The sequence below is a fragment of the Nyctereutes procyonoides genome, unplaced genomic scaffold, assembly GCF_905146905.1.
Source record: "Nyctereutes procyonoides isolate TBG_1078 unplaced genomic scaffold, NYPRO_anot_genome, whole genome shotgun sequence".
NCBI classification, from domain to species: Eukaryota; Metazoa; Chordata; class Mammalia; order Carnivora; family Canidae; genus Nyctereutes; species Nyctereutes procyonoides.
In genome coordinates, this window is record NW_026575128.1 from 2,439,263 (window position 1) to 2,462,244 (window position 22,982).

Below are 22,982 nucleotides of genomic sequence, written 5' to 3' on the forward strand. Positions count from 1 at the left end.
TGTAAGGGCAAGATACCTGCCCTTCAGCATTGTCCAGGGAATTACAGAAGACAGGGTATGCAAAGCCACCCACCCTCTTGCCAGGCACGTAGTAGATACTTGGTAAATTGTCGGTGTTATTATTGGCCATGGTTACTCAGTAGGACCAAACAAGAAATGAGTTCTCTAGCCCCCACAGCTCTGCCCCTTGCTTGTGGCATACTCCTCTCCCATCTATAATTCTTTCTCCCCATTTTCTTCCTCCCCAGCTTTGAGGATGCCAGTGTCCCAGCTTGGAGCCCCATCCTGGGTAGGAGAGTCTGGCCCCAGAGGGATGTACGGGCTGACTCGTCATGGGCAGTGGCCCTGGAGACTCTGTACTGGGCACAGATCCGAGCAGGGTACTCCTACTGCCCCCAGATGGGATAGCTCATTCCCTGCAAGGCTGGGCTGCGTGAAGTGGGGAAGAACTCCTCTTCTGGACCCAGTCTTGTGAGCTCTAGGTCTGCCCCTTGAGGGGCTTCCCTCCCCCTGATCTGTCCATTGGCTCCAGCTTTGCCCTTCTCTTCCTCTTTGTTTCAAAGCCTCTGTTTTTTTTTTTTTTTTTAAGATTTCATTTGTTTTTATTCATGAGAATACACAGAGAGGAGAGAGAGAGGCAGAGACCCAGGCAGAGGGAGAAGCAGGCTCCATGCAGGGAGCCCAACATGGGACTCCATCCCAGGTCTCCAGGATCAGGCCCTGGGCTGAAGGTGGCGCTAAATCGCTGAGCCATCAGGGCTGCCCTCAAAGCCTCTGTTTTAGTTTAGGTCCCATGATATCTCACCTGGACTATTGCCCCAGCCTCCTCTCTAGTTCCCCTGCCCTTTCCTCTTTATTCCTCACATTTTCCTCAAATGGCCTTCCAGAAACTCATCCTGAAACTTTAGAGTTTAGTTCTGGTTCTGTAACTCTCCCATGGGACCTTGGGAAAGTCACATTCCCACTGGGTCTCAATTTCCTCTTCTGTAAAATGGAGCTATAAAAACTACCTCCCAGCTTCCTTCTATTTTTTTTTAAAGTTTTTATTTATTTATTCATGACACACACACGCACACGCACACACACACACACACACACACACACACAGAGAGAGAGGCAGAAACACAGGCAGAGGGAGAAGCAGGCTCCATGCAGGGAGCCCGACATGGGACTCGATCCCGGGTCTCCAGGATCACACCCTGGACTGAAGGCACACTAAACCACTGAGCCACCCAGGCTGCCCTCCCAGCTTCCTTATAGATCTAACATTCTCTAAGTTGTAGGAGTAAAGGTGAGGGGAAGAGCAGAGCTTTGGAGTCCCAGGACATAGGTGGTTCTGACCTGGCCTTAGGCTGGGTCTACTCAGGGCCACCCTGGGCCATTCCAGCCTCTGCCCTAATGGAGCTTCCCTTTTCAGTACCAGGGACAGTGGCTCTTCCCACCTGGGCTCTGGAGAGGAGAGGGCTCAGGATGTTCCAGGAGATGCCATGGGGAGTGCTGCTGAAGGCGTTGCCTCTCCCTTGCATGTGGTGGGACAGATGGGTTGGTTCCTGGAGTCTTTCAGTCTCCAGGCACCACAGAATTATTGCAAGCAACTTGGCCCAGTTCTCTAGAGAGAAAAACAGAGACTACATACAGTTACTCCCCAGATCAACAGAGTTCAGACTGGACAAGTATGAAACCAGTAGATGAATTTTCTCCGAGGTTGCAAGAATGTTCTCCCTACCCAGAAGACATGAAACTTAATCTCTGCTGAATCACCTCTCAAACCAATGAGGACTTGATGTAGAGGAGTGAAAAGTAGACTGTCAGTAGACCAGGAGAATGTGGGCCTGGAGTCTGGCTCCAGCCCTATGAGTATGTGGCCACCTCGTTCCCCAATGGCAGCAGGAAGCTAGTGAGATGTCTCTAACACTTCAGGATTCTGTGACACCCCTACCCAGGGGCTCACAATGGGTTGGGTGGGTCAAAGAAGGTAAATTTTCTCCCAAGTGGGTGTGAAGAGGGGTATTGGGGCCATGGGGTGGTGAAACTGTGGCTTCTGCTCAGGGTATGTGTTGTGGGGGGAGGGGCTATGAGGGGAGAGGGTGACATGCAGCTCCCACAGACCCATCTGTCTCCTAACTGGGTTAGAGGGGATGTGGCAGTTAGGAGCCAGGGCCAGGGCAAGTCCCCTACACCTACCATCATTGCCCAGTCCTCTGTGTGGTGGGTCACATACCATTTGTGAGTTTGTATCTCTGTGTGTGATCGAGTGGAGGGGTTCAATCCAGGGGTTATGCTGTGACAGTCACATGTATGCGGCAGAGTGTGTGGTGTGTATGGATGACTAAGACCTGGCAGGACTGTTCGTGACTGTGCCCACTCTGTGAACCTACATGACCTGACTTGTGAGACCGCTGTCCTCATATGTGATTGTTTGCACTCTGCTTGTGTGAAAGAAATACATATGAGCCAAAGTGACTGTATGTGTGCATGAGAGAGAGAGGCACAGAAGGTCAGTGGTCTCATTGACTTGTGGATAGTAGCCATTCCAATATCCCAGAAGCTGGGCTGGTTTCAGAGAAGACCTTCCTCCTCACCACCAGCCCATCCCCCCTCCCAGTCCCCCCATCGCATCGCCTAGTGATGCCAGCCCTCTCAGCCTTCCCTCCCCCATTGGGACTTCCTGAAACGTAAGTAGGGTGAAGCAGGACTGGCCTTTTGAATAACTATCCCCCCCAACCCCCCATTGGGTGTGGCCTAGACAGGAGATTGCCAGCATAACCAGCTCCCCACTCCCCACTGCTTTTGGAGGCTGTGCTGTTGGCCCCACTCCCAGCGTTCCCATCCCTGTTGGCAATTCCACTCTGAATTTACCCAGGTCTCTAACCAGTGACAGCAAATGGCCTCCTTTGGTGCAGTCCTTATCTGAATGCCACTTCCCTCTCTATCAAACTCTTGGGGTGGCTTCAGCAAGGGAAGGCCCTGCAGACCTTCAACCTGTCTTCTACTCCCCCCGCCCCCAGGAGGAGAGGGTGTCTAGAGGGACCTCACTGCAATGCTGAGGAGGTTGCCATGGAAACCCAGGCAGGATGGTGTGCCGCTAGGAGAGGCAGAGTGCCCCATGTTCCCTGCAAGGCTCAAGAGGGGGGCTGGGGTGAGGGTGGAAGGCCCTCCAAACAAGAGGTACAGAGACACGGAGTGAGCTCTCACCATGTGGCTCCTGGGGTTCTTCTGCAGAGCTTTCTCTCAAAGCCAAGGTCACTTCAGGTCAACCTAGTGGTCCCTCTCAGTCTTGCTTCCCTAATGGCCTCTCCACCCCTCCACACACAGCCCTCTCCACATTCAGACACACCTTGAGAATGCGGGTTAGTGTGAGAATGGCCAAGCTTTCCATGGGGATTTTTATCGTGCCTATAAAATATCACAGAGAGTGGAGTATGAGATCCGGGTGTGATAGGGTTCATGCGGGTCCCAGGAAGGAGGAAAGCAAATCTGGGAATGCCAGAGAAAGCAAACTTTCCAGAAGAAAAAGGAACACCTAACCATTTGGGGCAAGGGCTAGAACTGAATTGGGAAGGTGGCCACCAGCGAGCCTGGCAGGGTGAGGGTGAGCGCTGCAGGCCTGGGTTCCACCTGCTGACTCCCCACCCCACCGCCGCACCATCCCGACTCTGCCTCCAGCCATCCTAGTCTCCTTTGTCCCTGTCACTGCCCCGAGTAGGGCCAGGGGTCAGGCTGCAGGCCGGCTCAGGAAGGCCCCTGCCTCCAGTCAGAGGCAGTCCTACCCCCTCCCAAGAGGTGACCTTGGCAGCCCTCTCACCGAAGCCTCCTCAGTGAACTGACCTTGTCCCCTTTCTATGTCTTTGGGGGTCACAGAAGGGGCCACCAAGAAGCTGCGCAGCAACATCCGGCGGAGCACAGAGACAGGAATCGCAGTGGAGATGCGGAGTCGGGTCACACGCCAGGGAAGCCGGGAGTCCACAGATGGGAGCACCAACAGCAACAGCTCCGAGGGCACGTGCGTGCAGCCCACCCCCACTGCTCCCACCCTTCCGCGTGGCCCTCTAGTCACAGAGCGGGGGAAAGCGTGGGGAAATCCTCTGGCTGGGCTTCCATCTGGATGTCTGGGTTCCTCTGCATCCCTCCCTTCCCTGGACACCCACCGCCTGGGCCTCAGTCTTCTTCTTGCTCCTGGCTGCTTGCTTCCCATCCGCACACGCCAGCGGCCCCGGGGGCAGTGCATCCCATCTATGTTGCACACCTCCCCACCCCCGACCCTGCCCTAGCACCTGCACACTGCCCTGCTCCAGAGGAAAATGTGGACCTAAAATCCTTTTCGATCTGAAACCATTGTTACGGCTCAGATGAATGAAGTTCTCACAAGTGGTCTTGCATGGAGCTTAGAGGAGGAGGTTGGACTAGATCAGTGTTTTTCAAACTGTGGTTGATGACTCAGGCAGGAAGTAAAATCAGTTTAGTGGGTCAAAACCAGCATTAGGGAAAGAAATAGAAATTTCAGACATATCCTGTGGAGTGACAATGCATTACCTTGTGAACTTTTGGTTTTTTAATAGATGGATGTACAGAGGTCTCTGATGGTAAATTTAGTTTTTCCATCGCATGGAGGCTGCAGTCAAAAATGCGGAAGTCACTAGATTTAGATATTCCCTTGGTCTCTCCTAGATCTATGAAAGCGGTTATATGACAAAGATTTTTCTGGGTTTGGCTTCATCAAGGCCCATGATTGCAGGGCCCTGTGGCTCTTATGTAGGATTCTGAGATCTCGTGTCTACATCTATGAATGCAGATGGCCAGTGGCATGTACTGCGCCCTATGGTATGCAGGGCCTCTCTGGGCATGTCTGATGAGTACTCCTTTTTTTTAAGATTTTATTTATTTATTCACGAGAGACACAGACTGAGAGAGAGAGAGGCAGAGACACAGGCAGAGGGAGAAGCAGGCTCCATGCAGGGAACCCGATGTGGGACTCGATCCTGGGATCCCAGGATCACACCCTGGGCTGAAGGCAGGCACTAAACCGCTGAGCCACCCAGGGATGCCCAGATGAGTGCTTCTTACTCTGGGATCTCCCAGCCACCATCAGACCAAAAATTGTGTCTCAATTAACACTGGGGAATGTCAGCACTACCATTATCTCCACGGTCCACATGGAGAGACTGAAGTACCTTCCCCAAGGTCACCACTGTTTGGTGGTGGTGGAGTCAGGATTTGAATTAAGACCATTTGACCCTACGGCCTTTGGTCACAACCTCTCCGCTCTCTATACTGAGCTCTTAAAATTCTTTTTTTTTTTTAAGATTTTATTTATTTATTCATGATAGACACAGAGAGAGGGAGAGAGAGGAGCCACCCAGGGATCCCGAGCTCCTAAAATTCTGTGACCTTGCGAGTCTATGACCTTAGTTAACCTTCTCAGAACCCACTTTCCCTCCGAGTATGGTATGAGGCTGCCGCTGATGGCCAGTAAGATTGGAGGGGTGGGGGGCTTGAAGCCCCTTCCCTCGGAGTGGAAATCCAGGCCCTCTCCAACAAGACGAGCGTAGTCAACCTCTCTTTCTCCCTGCCTGTCGCCAGCCAAGGAGGACTCAAGAACAAATTTTCCAACAGGGGAGTCATTCCGGGACAATCTGATCTCTCAGGCCAGACACCCGGGCTGTCCTAGGAGGTCTTTGGTCCATTGCAGCCCCTGAGCAGACCCGGGTCAGCCATCCCTCATTGGTCCTTTCTCTGCTGCCACCCCACCAGAACGTCTGGGCTTGAGCTCATGAACAAGTAGCACTTCCCTCGGTGTTACCAGCAGCAATTTCAGAACTACCATTTTATTGTTTCCTGCTTGTCTGGAACCTTCCATGCACCAGCTGCCCCGATCTCCGCCATAACCCTAGGATCTGGGCATCATCTCTGTTTTGCAGTCAAGACCAGCCTCTTACCTCTCGGAGCCTCTGTTTTCTCATCCGTAAAACTGAAGCAAGGCCCCTGCCGCACAGAAAGGCTGCAAGGATGGAACGACACGATGCGTGCGGAGCATTTAGCGAGCCACTGGCTCCCGGCCAGCTTTCAATCACTGTCAGTTTTGCTCGTTCCTATTTGCAGGCCTCCACAACCAGGGACCACCCACCATCACTCGCCTTTTATCTCAACCCAGTAATTGCGTTATTTTGGTTTCAGTTGCTGTTTTGGGCACCACCTCACATTATTGACTTGGATTTCAAACATATGGTCAACTGAACCTCAGTTCTTGGAACTTGCTCCAGGCATTGACATTTCTGGCCTCTGTTTCTGGTTCTTGGCATTCGTTGCCCCTGGGGAGGACACAGGTGTCCAGCAAGCCCTACCTGTTAAGGATCACCTGAGAAATCCTGGTGCTTGAGGATTCGATAACATTATTATGTTGTTATGCTTATTTATTTCCCAAAGGACACCAAAGTATTCCTCTTTATTTACTTTAAAGATTTTATTTATTTATTTATTTGAGAGGGAGAGGGAGAGAGAGAGCATGAGCAGTGGGGAGAGGCAGAGGGAGGAGGAGACTCCTCACTGAGCAGGGAGCCCAACATGGGGGCTTGATCGCAGGACCCCGGGATCATGACCTGAGCCGAAGGCAGACACTTAACCAACTGAGCCACGCAGGCACCCCAAAGTATTTTTCTTTAATGTGCAGAGATGAACCGTTCTGTTTGCCCCCAGCTAACACGGTGCACTCGTGCGATGTCGGGGGCGGGGGGAATGGAGGCCCAGAGGGGCATGGCCCAGTGTCCGGGGGGCAGAGCCGCTGCATCTCACCACCCAGACCATAGCATGTGCCCCTCTGCTTCTTCCTCTAGGTTCATTTTCCCCACCACTCGGCTTGGGGCTGAAAGCCAGTTCAGCGATTTCCTGGATGGGCTGGGACCAGCTCAGATCGTGGGGCGACAGACATTGGCAACGCCACCAATGGGTGAGTGTTCCTGAGGGCCGAGTGGGTGGGGTGATGGTGGCCACATAGTGGGAGGAGTGAGCTCAGTGGGGGCCCCCGTGCGGTGCAGGGCCAGCTGCAAAGGGGAGCACGCTCTCTGGCTTTTGCACCAGTGAGGAGGAGTTGGCCCAGCTCTCCACTGACCCTCCCTCATCAGAGAGGACAGGGGTTCCAGCTTTGTTCTGCCACTTCCCCGCAGCAGCAGCTTTACAGCGCGTTGCCTCCCTCACCTCCTCACCACCCACCCACTCTCCACGGCCAGCTGCATGCCAGGCCGTGCTGCGTGCCTGCAGGATGTGAAATGGTGAACAAAAGTCATCCAGCATTGACGTTTGGCCAGTCTGTTCTTCCGCTGGTGCTTTGCGTGACCTTGGGCAAGTCACTCCCCCTCCCCGAGCCTCAGTTTCCGCATCTGTGTAATGGGAATGATAATCCCTGCCTTAGTTCTGTGATCTAACAGCAATTCATTGAGTGTTCCCATTCGATGCTTTAAATGATATGTGACTTTTTTTTTTTTTAAGATTTTATTTATTCATTCATGGGAGACACAGAGAGACATAGGCAGAGGGAGAGGCAGGCTCCCTCCAGGGAGCTCGATGTGGGACTCGATCCCAGGACCCCAGGATCACAGCCCGCGCCAAAGGCAGATGCTCAAGCACTGAGCCAACCAGGTGCCCCTGAATGATGTGTTTCATTTACTCCGTAGGAACCGTGTCTTATTGGACTTGTTACTTCTGCCTGGCACCCAAAAGCCTTTAAAATAATTTCCTCATCGCCTTCCCTGCAGCTGGGACCTATTTCCCGGAGCCTGTCCTTGGTCCTCTCAGCTGTATTTCTGGCTCTCTCACACCTCCCCTGCTCTCCCTCTGACTTAGATACTGGCAGTGTTGGCTTTAGGCTGCTCTTCCCAGGAACTAGCTCCCCCTGAGGTGCTCCCCTTGCCTCTTGCCCTTCCCCATCACTCCAGCCTGAGCAGTCTGCCCCAAACATCTGGACTCAGTCCTCATTGGGACAGTGTTCGGCCTTCAACCTGACAGCTCGTGAGGAAGCTGGGCTCAGACAGTGCCCTCCTGCAAGCCATGCAGTGGAGCTGGGTTTCTCTCCCAGGCCACTAGTGTTCCCACTGCACTGCCCTGTTTTCCCTGGGATTTGGCTAATTCCCGACCCTTGCTTACAGGTTCTTAAGGGCCTGGGAAGTCTGCTTTTCCCAGCCCCAGGCCCAGCCAGGGGCTGGGAGGCGGTGAGAGGAGCCAGTCACCTCCGCGAGGCTTTCAAGGCTTTCGGGCCTTCCTAAGCCTAGAACACTTGTGTGTGGTGCCTCCTGGTGTCTAGAAGCAGGAAGGGCAGGCTTGCATCTGCTCATCCTCTTAGGGATGTTACAGTGAGCTCTTCCCCTTCCCTCCCCCAAGGGGAGGTCAGAAATAGCTAGAGGGAGGGTGATGACTTCTAGGATGTTTCCTGAAAGTATAAATCCCCATCTTCCCAAGTATGCAAATACAAACAATTGCATGATAGCTCAGAGTATCTAAAATGGGTGGCTGAACCCAAAGTCTGGCCAATTTTAATTTTTCTGCATCAGGCTTATGATTCTGCATTCCTTTGAAGGACGCTCCAAGTGACTAATGCATAATTTCAGATTCCGCTAACTGATGTTGAACAAAGCTAAGAGTTCTAGAAATAACTGACATGACTTCATACAGAACTTGTCTTCGCGAGGTAATCGCTTGGGGGAGCGCAGTGAGGAGTTCTCAGTTCTCTGCTCCCAGGAAATCCGGCCTGCCTCCCATCCTTTGAGCCAGGGTACGATAGGGTCCTCCTTCCCAGGCAGCACCTGATGTCCGGTGCAGGCTCCTATCTCGGCATCTCTCCAAATTGATATTCCATAAATATTTGTTTGATAGATATTTAGGGGAGCGGCCAAGGGCTGCTATCCTGCTCAGTAAAAAGAAGCCCCCCGGCTAACCAGACTTCCCCGGGAGTTGGGTGGCCATTCGTGGTTAGCCAGGTATGTCCCTTGAGGGTCGTGCCCCTGCCTCGCCCCAGGGGAGGTACCAGAGTATTTCTCAGCTGCTTTCACGTGCTCTCATGCTCTCGAGAGCAGTTCAGGCACATGCAGTTTTCTGTGTATTATGCCCTTTCCACACCGTAGCATCCTCTGCAGACTGCGTCCTGCACAGCAGCTGGCTGGCCTGCCCCAGGGCCTGCCTCTGCTGGACTGTCCCTCTTCTCCCCTGCAGGGGACGTGCACATTGCCATCATGGACCGGAGTGGCCAGCTGGAGGTGGAAGTGATTGAGGCTCGGGGCCTGACCCCCAAACCAGGCTCCAAGTCCCTCCCAGGTGAGGCAGGGCAATGGGGAGAGGGGTTTTGGATATGGGGTCCTGCAGCTGAGCTCCAGGTCAGGCGTGTTCCCAGCTGTCCCTTGACCTAGAGACCTAGATCCATACTCTCAATCCCGGAGTCATGACTTGTCTGGAAGGCCGGTGGACAGGGCTGGGGGGAGGGAAGGATGGACGGGTCGGTGTTTGAGTCTGTCTTTCCTACTGCTGTCCACTGGCCAGCTCATCCCACTCACCTTGCTCACCTCCAGGACCAGCTGGGTGTTAGGGGATGGAGCAGGCCGTAGCAGCCTCTCCCAGACCCCTCCCCATCATGCTTTCTCCCATCCCTCAGCCACCTATATCAAGGTTTACCTGCTTGAGAATGGGGCCTGCTTGGCCAAAAAGAAGACAAAGGTGGCCAAGAAGACCTGTGACCCCCTGTACCAGCAGGCTCTGCTCTTTGATGAGGGGCCCCAGGGCAAGGTGCTGCAGGTGAGTGTCATGGGGACCTCAGGGCCCACGGGGCAGGGTGACTCTCGAAAACTGCAAGCTGTAATTTAAAATCTTTCACGTATGCTGTGCTCTGTGCCGGGCACCGTACCGGCTGCACTGATGCACATGACCTATTTGTTTCCACAGCCCAGTGAGGGGTTATTGCCCCTGGTTGATTCATGAGGAAACCAGGGGGGGGGGGAGGCGGGGAATAAGCCCACTGCCCTCCCCACCCCCACCCCCGGTTGCTCAGCTGGTGGGTAGAAGCAGGGTTTGCTCGCCACCTTCTCTTTCTGCCTGGTGCTAAATCTTATTGCACATCAGCTCCGTGCCAGGCTGTGTGTGAAGCGCTTTCCAATCCTGACCTTGCATCCTCGAGATGACCCTGCGAGGTAGGGACGATTCTCTTCATCTTACAGCCTCAGAGAGGTGAAGTGACTCGTTTCAAGCCAGCGACTTGCAGAGCCGGGGTGACGCCACGGTGCGGGGAGGGAGGGGCCATCAGGCCCATTGACAGATGAAGCACCTGAGGTGCGCAGGAGGCTGAGTGGGGTTAGAGCACAGTGGGGGCTGGTCTCTGGGTTCAGGCCTGGATTCCAGTTCCAGCTCCATCACAGTCTGCAGGTGGCGTATGGTGAAGAGTAAGGAGAGGTGTGGAGGGCCTTATGAGCATCTGGGCCACAGACAGCTGCTCGTTGAGCATTGGCAGTAGTGGCTGTGGCTGGTGGCCTTGCCTGGGGCCACATGGGTGGCAGGGGAGAAGCCTGAGCCAGGGCTCAGGGCTGGGCTGCATGACTGCTCGTCTAGGGCTGTCCCTCTGCGCTGACGTGGTTGTGTGGCAAGGATCCTTGGGGCTTCAGATGGCGAGGACCACAGGACCCTCGGGTTCTGTGGGGTAGGGGTGATCATGGGAGACTATATGGATTCCATTTTGAGAAAAGGATCCACTGATAAAAATACAAGTTTGAAAATCACCGAGCAAAAAAAGAAAAGAAAAGAAAAGAAAATCACCGAGCTAATCTATTCTGCTCTTCCAGTTTTATGGATGGGGACACTGAGGTCCAGTGAGGGCAGAGGGTCTCCCCAAGCTCCTCTGTGAGCCCGCAGCAGACTGGTTGCTGTGACTCAGGTCCCAGACTCTCAGTCTGCTCCTTCATGCTGTCATCCGGGAGGCTGGGGGAGGCTCCGAAGTCAGACCCATGTTCCAGTCCCAGCTCCGCCACCAATTTCTTTGCGTCTTGGGGTTAATTAACCTGAGCTGTGGTTTCCTCGTGGTTGATATGACGACACGCAGCACCGTCCCCTAGATGGCTGTAACAGTCATGGTCATGGGTAGGGGTCCATAGGACCGAGCCTGGCACATCGTAAGTGCTCAATAGTCGTAGCCCTCAAATCAGGCTCAGTTCCGGCTCTGTCTCATCTGTGCTCTGGCGAAGCTTGTAGGTTCCTGGGCCCGCTACCGAGCCCTGGAGTCGGGGTGTTGGCTCAGCGCCCCTGTCTCCTGCTGCCCCCCCTCTGCCCCCGGCAGGTGATCGTCTGGGGAGACTACGGCCGCATGGACCACAAGTGCTTCATGGGCATGGCCCAGATCATGCTGGACGAGCTGGACCTGACTGCCGCGGTCACCGGCTGGTACAAACTCTTCCCCACATCCTCAGTGGCAGACTCTACGCTTGGATCCCTCACCAGGCGCCTGTCCCAGTCCTCCCTGGAGAGTGCCACCAGCCCCTCGTGCTCCTAAGGACCTCCAGACCAGGCTGGGATGTAGTGTGGGGAGGGGTGCCTGACGGCCTCCCCCGCCCCTGTACATAGTCTTCATGTCTCTCTGGACCCCTTGCCCTGCTGCATGCCTGTTGGCTACTGGGCCCGTCCCAGCTGGCAGTGGAGACTGTAGTGTGTGTGTGTCTGTGTGCGTGTGTGTGTGTGTCTGTCTGTGTGTGACCATGTTATATCCGTTCACGTGTCTGGGTATAGTCAGTCTTGGTGACTACATGAGCTAAACTCCACATCTGTGTCTTGTTGAAAAGAAACCCAAAGGAGTGTTGTGTGGGCACGTGTCCCTGAGTCCAGGGGCGGAAGTCGGGGACATGGCCACCAATCCACCCTGCCTGGCCCTGTGCCTGCGGCAAAGCCCATGTGTCCCTGTCCAGGTCGCCTCTTGGTGGTCCCTGCTTAGTTTCCTGTCTCGTCCTTTGTCCCACCTGTGCTTCTCCCAGCACTGCTGCTCTTTTTCAAGGAATGTAGCACCCACTGCAGCTGGCCACACTGAGGCCCCTCTGGGACGCGACACCCCCCTCCCCCCCGCCGAGCGCACTGGCAGCTCTTCCCACCGAATGCATCTGCAGCATGTAGCATGCTCATCTAGTGCCCTGGCCAGGGGCCGGGGGAGCAGAAGACGCCTGGGAAGCTGAGGGCTTGGATATCGCCTCCTCCCTTTGGCTGGAGCCGCCTCCGCCTATAAGCGAAACACTAGGAAGTCTTAGTTCCCAGGGTTGCTGGCCGGGCCCCTTAGAGGGAAGTGCTGGCACCTCCCTTAGTGTTGTTCTTCACCTCCTGTCTTCCTCTGAGCCTCCTCACTTCCAACATGCCAAAGGAGCTCTCTCAGTGGGACCCTAGGAGGTGTGGATTTGGAGGATCTTGACATCCCAGAGGCTGGCCTCAGAGGGGATGTTATCTGCCAAAGCAGATAGTCCCTGGAGGCACCTGTGTCCTCCTCAGGCCCTGAGGGTGGCTCTGTCCCCCTCTGGGCTTGTCCTGGTGGGGCCTGGCTTGTGGAGGAAGTGCTGAGGGTAGGGCTGTTTGCGGGAATGAGGAGGGTTGGGGCTGACCTGCTCTGTGCCGCTGTTGGGAATCCTGTCTGACCTTTGGGGATTAGCTGCATGAGGTTGATCATTTGGGTCTCTCTTTGTTTGCTCATTTCCAGACCAGGGTCCCTGTCTGGGAGCTCAGACTCACTCGGGCTCCAGCTTCCTGGCCCCATGGACAGCCTGGCTCTGGACTCAGCTAGACTGCCACAGTCACCAGCTCTGTACAAGCAATACTTTCCCCTCTCCGCCTCCCTGCCTCCTTGCACTCCGCAGCTGCCCTCTGGAGAGTGGCCTGGCCTGCTCTCGGCCCCTCACAAGCCTCTGCTTTCTTTCTACCCTTGTCTGGTTGGAGCTTCCCAAAGCCACTCAAACCCTGACTTGATTTGACAACCGGGCCCTGGGAGGGGATGGGGGATACGGCGGGGACCAGGGCCTGGCCTGGACCTGTGAGATGTCTGCTAGGAATGCCCAAATCTGTCCTCTCCTCCTCAGGTCTGGGGCAAAGGGTGAGAGGTCGTCCACGGGGTGGACACAGAAACCCTTGGGTCCGTGTCTGGTTGGGAGGGAAGAGGTGGCAGGAGGGGTCAAGGTATGGAGAAGACCGTCCCTCTGCCTCTTCCCCAGATGTCGGCCCCGGGTGCTGCGATGACTGTGACCCACATGCTCAAGGTGGAGGCGGGGAGAGGTCTCGGGGCCTGAGTGCTTGGACTCCATTGGTAACCAAAGCCGGACGGATGGGTGTAGAGGGCAGGTGGAGGAGGAGGCTCTCTGGAGATAAAGGCACCTCCACCCAAAGGGCCTCCCTTCCTGGCAGGGACTCACATCAGGTTGAAGCCAGAGCCTGGTAACCTCCCCCGGCCCCCCAGGAAAACCCACAGACGTGGGTAAGAGCGTAAGAAATAAACCAAATGGGCTCCTGGCTTATGATCAAGACGAGGACCATTGCGGGTGTAGGATGAGGGAGGCGGCAGCTGGGTCAGAGTTTTCTCTTTAGGCAGAAATTCTCTCCCGTCGTCGGGATGGGGTAATGCACGCATTTCTCGTGTTTTCTAAAAATAAGGCAAAGGGCTCTGTCGTCTTTGACCCTAGGGTGGGGAGAGGGAGGAACCTCGCTCCCAGAAGGGTGTTTTGTGTTCTGCGATGTGTTTGCCGCTCAAGCAGTTGCCCTCAGGTCAGCGTGCACATACTCTGCACCTTTGGGTGGGGTGAGCGGGGACTCCTCGGACAGTGTGGACATTGGCTGACGTAGTGCTGAGGGGTGCTCCCCACCCCGTGCAGTCGTCCCCAGGGAATGCGGGGGTGTCAGTGAGTGGTATCACCCTCATTCCTCTCGGGGTCCGGGAAGATGGGGGGGCTGCCAGCAGAGAGCCTGGGGCCCCCTCGCCTCTGGGGGCAGGTTAGTTAGTTAGCATCGTGGAAGTTGGCAGGTTAGTTAGTTAGCATCGTGGAAGTTGGCCTAGCTGGAGCTCAGGCCTGATGTGTTGGTACCTCGTGCCGGCTGCCCACACGCCCTAGCTGCCAAGCCGTCCCAGCTGGGCCGCTCGCCATCCCACTTCTCCAGGGGGATGGCATTCTCCCCACCTTAGGGCACCATCTCCTTCACTAACCCTTTGCACCAGTGACGAATCCCCACCTGATCTTCCCCCCCATGGTGGTGAGGCTGACACGTGTGTGATGGTGAATGGCTGGGTTCCAGGGTCTGTTTCTCGTCCTCCTCGATCCAGGGGCCAGCCTGTCCCAGGAGAGGAGGGAGCACAGGGTGCTTCTGGCCTTCCCTGGGGGGGCGGGGCGGGAGGCGCTGCCGGGGTCCGGGGTCCGGTGTCCCCGGCTCTGAAGGCCTCCTTCCCCAGGTGAGACCCAGAGCGGGCAGAGGATGGGGCTCTTTGTCACTCCCCGGCCTCTGCTCAGGCAGGGTTCGCGGAGGTTCGCGGAGATGGGGGTGGCCCTGCAGCCGCACCAGGCTTCTGGGCTGTGGGCAGGAACCGTGAGGGATGATTCAGAGCATCTGTCTTCACGTTTCTGCCCTGCTCAACGTGTCCCACTTCTTCAGAGACGTCTGAGGGCCCCTGGTATGAATCAGGCTCCAGTAAGTGGGGCCACGTCTGGGTTTGCCAAGGGGGATTTGATCCTCTGGGGAAGGACCAGCTCCAGAACGACTCTCCATCCCGTCTCTCCCACTTCCCAGTTCTCCCAGGAAAGGAGCGGAGGGCTTCGGAGGCTCTCCCAGGCACGCCAGCATTCCCTGGGGTGAGGCGGCCCCAGGGAGCCCTAGAGACAGGGCCCCGTGGAGCTTGGGGCTCGCGGGGTCTCCCGGGGGCGTGACACCCACCAGGGCAAGCATGCCTGAGCTCTTCTTTACTGCCAGCCTTGAGGAGACCAGGCCCCTCTCCCCACCCCCTTAGAGACCATAGAGACCTCCAAGGGTATGTCTTTGGAAATGAAATGTAGCACAATCTTCGACTGCGTTACCAGGAACCCTGACCCGCACCCAGGGTTCTCGCTCCACGCCCTGCTGCCCGGGAGACGCCGAGCTCCTCCCCTGGGGGCACCAGGGCTCCCCATGCCTCCGATCCCCTATCTTCCTCGGCCCGGAAAGCAGCAGAGCTTCAGGAAGGCTGCTCTTCTGTCTCTGATTGCTTCCTGCACTGTGCAAACTCTGTGCAAGAAACGGCTGCCTTTGCTTGACGATGTAGACGAGTCATCCTCCCCCTGGGTGGAGAGAGGGAGGGTGCACTGCCCAGGCCCCGGGGGTGCAGGCGATGGAGCAGAAGAGGCCTGCCCCCCCTGCCGGCACCTCCCTGGACTGTGCTCCTCTCCTCCCGAGCCTGATGTGGAAAGAGGCTCCCGACCATGCTGCTTCCTCCACCGGATTCGCTTCCACCCACCGGAGAGGGAGGAGATGGGCCTGCAGACTCTCCCCCGCCTGCCTCCTCGAGTCTGCTTTTCACTCAGGTCAGAAGAGGATGGGGGCAGGACCCAACACTCATGACTGAGAGCAGGGGAGCCCCGCCCAATCAGGTGAGGCCCGGTGGGCTGGGAGAGGGTGATTTTGAGAGTGCCTGAGCATCTCAGAGCGATGTCGGTGATGCCAAAGAGAGCAACTTGGTCTCCCCGCCGGGCCTTGGCCTGCCTGATGGGGGGACCCAGTTCTCTGACAAAGGGCTTAATCTTTCCATGTAGCAAAGCAACTCCTTCTCCCCCCACCCCCGAGCTCGGGCTTTCCTGGGCCCAGCATGGCTGTGCCTGTGAGGAAAACCACGCCAGTAAGAGAAACCGCATTCTTTCAGGGGCCTAAGACTAGCTTGGGCGGGTGCTTGTTGAAAAGGGCGTCACCGCTTTGGGGAAACCTTCCCGGGCTCCAGTTGGAAGCACCTGGGGCCTTGTGCGCCCCCTCCCCCAGGGGGCTTCACCCTCATGTCAGGGAAGGGTCCCCTGGGACTGGGCTCTAGATGCGGGCCCGGGAATCCAGGGGCAGCAGAGCACCTGCCCCACGGGGTCGATGATCCGGACAGCTGGCTACATGGATTCCAAGGCTGTTCTGTACAGTTCGATCCCAAACTGTGACCTTGTGCAAGACTCCTCACTTGTCTGGGCCTCAGCTTCCTCATCTGCAAGATCAGAGCATTTGCTAGTTGCTCCGTGGTTCCCTCTGGGTTTTAAAAGTCTGATCTGAAGCTGAGGAGGGTTTCCAGCCTGGTGCGCCTGGGCCGGTTCCTTCCAGCCCCCGGTGCCCCAACTGGGCGCAGGTCCTTCTCCATCCACGCCCAGATGCTGCTTCGGACAAGAACTCGGGGAATCCTAACAGACTCTGCTTCCACCTCCTTGTGGTTTGTTGTCCCTCTTCTTGTGTAACGACGAGAAATACTTAAGGGTTGTCTACAACGGACACTTTTCAAGGTGCTGATGTGACGTCACCACCTCAGCCACCTCCTGCATAGGTCAGTACCCCCCACCAGCAGATGAGACTGGGCCAGTCCTCACTTCTGCTTCTAGAACGACGTCGGTGGGCAAGTTGAACACCTGAGAATGTTCGAGGCATTGCTCTCTGGTGGGAGGAGAGAGGGCACTTATTTCCCATCAGCGTAGTTTGCTTCTTAAGACCACCCCCCTCTCTAGGATCTCTCGCCAGACATCACCTCAGCAGGCAGAGTGGCTGCTTCCTTAGGAAAAGTTGGCCTGATTATTCCATCCACTCCTTTAGAATGTAAATTCACAGGAGGCAGGAACCCCTTTTTTAGAATTTCCAAATGCATCCTGCAAAGAAAGAGATAAGCTGATAGGGCCTGACAAGCACACTGTTTAGATAAGAAGCAATTAGCCTTTTATATCTGTGCTCTATACATTTTCTATGTGCAGCATCTTTCCAAACTTGCTGTGGCTCCTAGGTGGCAGGTGGATGGCTGGGGAGGACTGCCGGCTGTTTCGTACAACATTCTTGCCAATTCCCTTGAGGAGAAAATTCTTTCACATGGCTTCTGCATGTAAAATATTTGGGCAGCAAAAAAAAAAAAAAAAAAAAAAAGATTAAAGTCAGTTTGAAAATGGTTTCACGTGTCGCTTTCTGAAGACGGTTCTTGATTCTAGGAGAGAGAAGACAGAGTTCCAGGTGACTAAAACGTGGAGGAGGAAGAGGCACCAAGGCCCAGAGGTGGGAGAGAGCAGTGCGTCTCAGGAAAAGGCCTCTAAGGTCTGACGGGGCCTCCGACTCCCGTGGGGGAACTCTGTTGCCACACTGATGGCCGTGGGCTGTGGAATCTGGCTGGGCCAGGTGGCTTCCCAGCTGTCCCGGGGTTCCCGCTCATGGGCCCTCGAAGCCTTCTGTTGCTTCGAGGCTCATGAGGGAGGCCCAGAGGCAAATAGAGGGGAAGGTAAGAGGGAGCCAAGGCCACTGCTTTTGATCCTTCTCATAGGTCTCTTTCTGAGCTCTCAGGTCCAGGAGTTCTGCTCAGGCATAAGGCCAGGGCAGTCTTGTTTCCTGCAGCCACACTTGATACAAGCAGTAAACATAGCAGTTCACCCCCAGTGCTGTGAACTACAGCAATCATTGACCCCTGGGGCACCCCATTCCCTCCCTGCCTCTCAGGGAAGGACAGAAAGGTATGTTAACATTTAACCACTTCTGGGCCGTGTCCTTGTTCCGTAGGACTGGGTCTGTGGGTACAGAAGATGGATAAAGGAAGCGTCCCAATGTCATATGCCTGCTGGGAGAAAGGCTGGCATCCTCCTCCCCCAGGGTCCTCCGGCATGACCCCCACTGCTTTGGTTCTGGCTCTTGGCTTTGTAGAAGCTTTTCCCTCTCTTGAGGGAAGGCTCATGAGACCAGGCTCACTATATGAGTTTCAGTGCTTCCCAGGTTTCTGTCTTTCACTTCTCTCCCACTCCTGCTCTCTGGATTATCTGGGTGGGCCCAGTCTTGTCACTTGGATCTTGAAAAGTGGAAAATTTTTCGTAGCTGTAGTCTGAGTGAGATATGATTGCAGAAGAATGGTTAGAGAGTTGCAGTGTGAGAGAAATTAAAGACTATATGGAGAGTAAGTCATACCATATTCATGGAATGAAAGACACAGTATTGTGAAGATGTCAGCTCTCCCCATATTTATCGCTAGGTTCATTACACTTTCAGTAAAAAAATCCCAACAAGCTCTTTGGAGAAATTGACATGCCAATACTAAGATTTATTTAGAAAGGCAAAAGGCCTTGAATAACTAAAGCAATTTTGAAAAAGAAGAACCAAGTTGGAAGAGTTATGTAACCTGACTGTATGACTTACTATAAAGTAATGCTGGTCTTGGCATAAGCATGGACCTATAGACCAATGGTACAGAACAGTGTGCAGAGATAGACTTACCCATAGCCAATTGACTTTTGACAAAGGTGCCAAAGTAATCCAAACATCTTTTCAACAAATGTGCTGCAACAACTGGATATTTGAATGGAAAAATATGAACCTGGACCCTTACGTCACATTATGCACAAGACTAACCCAAAGTGAGTCATAGACCTAAATATAAAAGTTAAAATCATAAAACTTCTGAAAGAAAATTTTGGGAAAAAAAAATCTTCACAACTTTATGGTAGGCAGTGGTTTCTTAGAACATTAAAAACACTAACCCCGAAATAAAAAGAAATTGGATTTCATCCAAACAAAAATCTTTTTGAAAGACACCATTGAGGGCAGCCCAGGTGGCTCAGCAGTTTAGCGCTGCCTTCAGCCCAGGGCGTGATCCTGGAGACCCAGGATCCAGTCCCACATCAGGCTCCCTGCATGGAGCCTGCTTCTCCCTCTGCCTGTGTCTCTGCCTCTCTCTCTCTCTCTCTCTCTCTCTCTCTGTCTCTCATGAATAAGTGAATAAAATCTTTAGAAAGAAAGAAAGAAAGAAAGAAAGAAAGAAAGAAAGAAAGAAAAGAAAGAAAGAAAGAAAGAAAGACAGACACCATTGAGACTCCTATTAAGATGACAATTTAATAAGAGAACATAAGTAAAAATGGGCAAAAAGTTGGAACAGATGCATCACCAAAGAAGATGTACAAATTGTCAACTGGCATATGAGAAGACATTCATCAGTTAATCATCAGGGAACTGCATACCCAGTAGAATAGCTCAGATTAAAGACTGGCAATAGGGGGATCCCTGGGTGGCTCAGTGGCAGGGGATCCCTGCCTTTGGCCCAGGGCACAGTCCTGGAGTCCTGGGATCGAGTCCTGCGTCGGGCTCCTGGCATGGAGCCTGCTTCTCTCTCTCTCTCTCTGTCCATGTCTGTCATGAAAAAAATAAATAAATCTCAAAAAAAATAAAGACTGGCAATATGAAGTGCTGGCAGGGATGTGAAACATTGCTGGAAACATAAAATGGTACAACCACTTTGGAAAACAGTTTATCAATTTCTTTTAAATTTCTTTTTTTTTTTTTAAGTATAAGGAGATCATTATTTTTTTTTTTAAATTTATGATAGTCACTCAGAGTGAGAGAGAGAGAGAGGCAGAGACATAGGCAGAGGGAGAAGCAGGCTCCATGCACCGGGAGCCTGACGTGGGACTCGATCCCGGGTCTCCAGGATTGTGCCCTAAGCCAAAGGCAGGCGCCAAACCGCTGCGCCACCCAGGGATCCCGAGATCATTATTTTTTAAAAAAGATTTATTTATTTATTCATGAGAGACACAGAGAGAGGCAGAGACACAGGCGGAGGGAGAAGCAGGCTTCCTGCAGGGAGCCCAATGTGGGACTCAATCCTGGTCTCCAGGATCACACCCTGGGCCAAAGGCAGACACTCAACCGCTGAGCCACCCAGGCTCTTTTAAATTTCTTATACGCTTATCCCATGACCCATCAATTCCACTTGTAGGTTTTTATCAGGAAAAATGACACCATGTGCCCACCCAAGACAAAAATGTTCATGGCAGCTTTATTCCTAATAGCCACAAATTTGAAACAATACAAATGTCTAACATATCTCTCAGGGGCCAACCAGGATACGGAAACCACACAGTAATATGATCAAGGAAAATTTAATTTTAAAAATTACTACCTCAGCAGTGAGGTGATAAGAATAATAAGAGAACTCTACAGAGTATTCTAAGGCAGAAGGAGAGGATCCAAGGAGGGAACGGATTGGAAGAGGACCCTCTCCATCAAGCTGGGATTCAAACCTTGTTGAAAAATGCATAATGCTTGCCCCATGGTCTCCAGGTCAGTGAAATGGTGGTGGCAGAGACTAGCAGGGAGGGCCTGGGGGAGCCCAAGTCAGGAACCTCCTTGCAGGCAGAGTAGTGAAGGTCTGGGGTGCAGGTGCCTGTGTCTGGAGGGCCCACTGGAAACACTCCCCCAGGGATCTGGTAGGGGAGGCCAGAGGGTTGGCAACACAGGGGAGTCGGTGCCCTGCTCACCTGCAGGGCATGTGGGGCTGGGGGTTTACTGAGTCCACGACGGGAGGGCTGTAGCCAGGTGGGCCTTGCGCTGCCTGAGCCTAAGGCCGTGAGCCCCCAGGACTGTGTGCTCTGGATGCATAGCTGGGGCAGTGCCATGGGGGTCCCCATTCATCTCTGGCTGCAGTCGCAGGCAGAGGAGGAGAAGCAAACAGAAGCACACTGGGTGGGGGAAGGGAAGTGTCCTCCTCCTTAGTGTCCCGCCAGCGCCATCTACTGACATGACATGGCTCTGGATGTTCTCACCATAAAGGAGAATTGCATCAAGGGGCTATCCTACTACTGCCCAGCAGGTAATGAAGGGCTGATTTGGGGTTGAGAGGCAACAGATTGATACTTGTCATACCTGGCAATAAGTGCAATGGGAAAACAGGTTGGTATGTTAATATAATGGGATCCCACTCAGCACTACATAGAATGAACTACTGATACACAGAACAACGTGGAGCGAAGGCAAACAGCATACTGAATGAAAGAAATCAGACACGAAAAGGTAAATACTGTTATACAAAATTCTAGACAACACAAGAATAATCTAGAGGGAAAAAATTCCAACCAGTGCTTCCTGAGAATTAGACGTGGGTGGTATTGACTGCGAAGGGTCACAGCGTGACTTGGGGTGATCATGAAACCCTCTATATCTGGATGGGGTTACGTGGGCGTGTATAAGTAACCGTGCTCACTTGGCGGGATGAGCACTGGGTCTTATGCTAAATGTTGGCAAATTGAACTCCAATACAAATTTTTTAAAAAATAAAATTAAAAAAAAATAAGTAGCAGTGCTGCTTCGTAAATTCCAGGGTAAGGGCCATGTGAGAAGATCACAGCTTTGATAGGGACGTTGGAAATCTTTCCTCTTTCTGCAAGATGTGCATTCTGAGTGGGAAGGCCTCGGTGGCCATAGAGCATTATTCTGGGTGTTGCTGGGATACAGATGAGATGGTGCACGAGGAGGGAAGTTACCCAGGAAACTCCAGCCACAGTCTCTCTGAGGGTGGGCTCCTGCATTCTTCGCCAGCTCACCATCACTAGTCCTGCATTTTTGTGGTTTCGCCATAGGTCCAGGCAGTGTCAGGACAGTTACAGAGGGAGGTGACCTTCAAGACCGGCCAACCAACCAGACAGGGATAAGTGACACGGGAAGAGCAGCCTGCCTAAGGAGAAGGAACTTACTAAAGATCCCTCTACATCTGAAACTGGGAGGGTTTATGGACTGACATAGAACAGTAATTACTGTAATTAGTAATACTAAATAATAATTTTAAGACAAAATTGCAAAGAAGTTGCAGAAGATGTCCGACAAGCAGTGCCTGACAGTAGATGTTGACCCATTTGCTAATGTTGGCTGGTGCTGGCGGTCAAGTAGAGAGTCTACACAGTCTTGATTCATGGGCATGTGTACTTGCCTCCAAACTCCAGAAACTGATAAGGAACCACCACTGAGATCCAGGAAAATTTGTAAAATATCGGCTGATTATAAAAGGCCAAATTTCTCTTGTGGGTTTGAGAAAACTATTTCACTTCCTTGGTCTTGGACGTAGAATGACCTACCAAACTCAGTTTATGAACATATTTAATGAACAACTTCTCATCCTGACAAAACACTTGGACATGAATGATGGAAGATTAGACCCTTTAACTCCGGGCCCCAAGAACCCTCCCATAGAGTCACAAGTGGGCATGTAGCAGGATGGTTGGTTTGGAATCATCCACCCTGGTGGAGAGTCAGAGGGTCTAGGTGTGGGGCTGTCCCCAGGGAAATGGATGAGTGTAATCTGGAGGAGACGCTCGGCAGGACACAGGGTGGAAGTTAGAAGCAGAGATGACACACATGTAGGCACATTTTGAAAATAGTGCTGGGTGAAAGGTAATAAGCAGGATGAAGTCTAGCACATAATCTCACGTATGAAAATTAAAAATACAGTGGGATCCCTGGGTGGCTCAGCGGTTTAGCACCTGCCTTTGGCTCAGGGCATGATCCTGGAGTCCCAAGATCAAATCCCGTGTCGGGATCCCTGCTTCTCCCTCTGCCTGTGTCTCTGTCTCTGTCTCTCTCTCTCTCTCTCTCTGTGTGTGTGTCTCTCATGAATAATAAATAAATGAAATCTTTAAAAAAAAAGAAAATTAAAAATATTGCTCACAAAATAACACCACGGATTTTGTGAGAATACATACACATACGTGTCAAAATATTTTGAGTAGTACTTTCATGAGGGGAGGAGAAGTGAGACATGGGCATAAAAGTGAATAAATAGAACAGGAGAGGGGCCTCAGGCAGGCAGGCCAATGATAAAAGCATGATTAGCTCAGTTCTCTGATCCTGATGTATAAAGAAGAAAAAAAAATTTCCCTCTCCCAGGGGCAATGTGTTCTATGGCCAAATGGGCCTCATCTGATCAATATGAAAGATCAGAACCAAGTTTTCCGGATTGGATAAAAGGGCTGGAAAACAGAACGTCTCAGAACATTCCATTCACA

General features: G+C 53.2%; 1 protein-coding gene across 1 annotated transcript in view; it reads left to right on the forward strand.

Moving 5' to 3' along the window:
* Nucleotides 1-17,089, forward strand: part of RIMS3 (regulating synaptic membrane exocytosis 3) — a 41,836-nt gene extending 24,747 nt beyond the window's left edge. Inside the window, exons 4-8 of the mRNA XM_055342124.1 lie at nucleotides 3,862-4,003; nucleotides 6,831-6,943; nucleotides 9,199-9,300; nucleotides 9,635-9,774; nucleotides 11,303-17,089. Coding sequence (XP_055198099.1) covers nucleotides 3,862-4,003; nucleotides 6,831-6,943; nucleotides 9,199-9,300; nucleotides 9,635-9,774; nucleotides 11,303-11,515 — 710 coding nt within the window. The 3' untranslated portion in view covers nucleotides 11,516-17,089. The remainder of the gene's footprint in view (nucleotides 1-3,861; nucleotides 4,004-6,830; nucleotides 6,944-9,198; nucleotides 9,301-9,634; nucleotides 9,775-11,302) is intronic.
* Nucleotides 17,090-22,982: the final 5,893 nt, after the last annotated feature.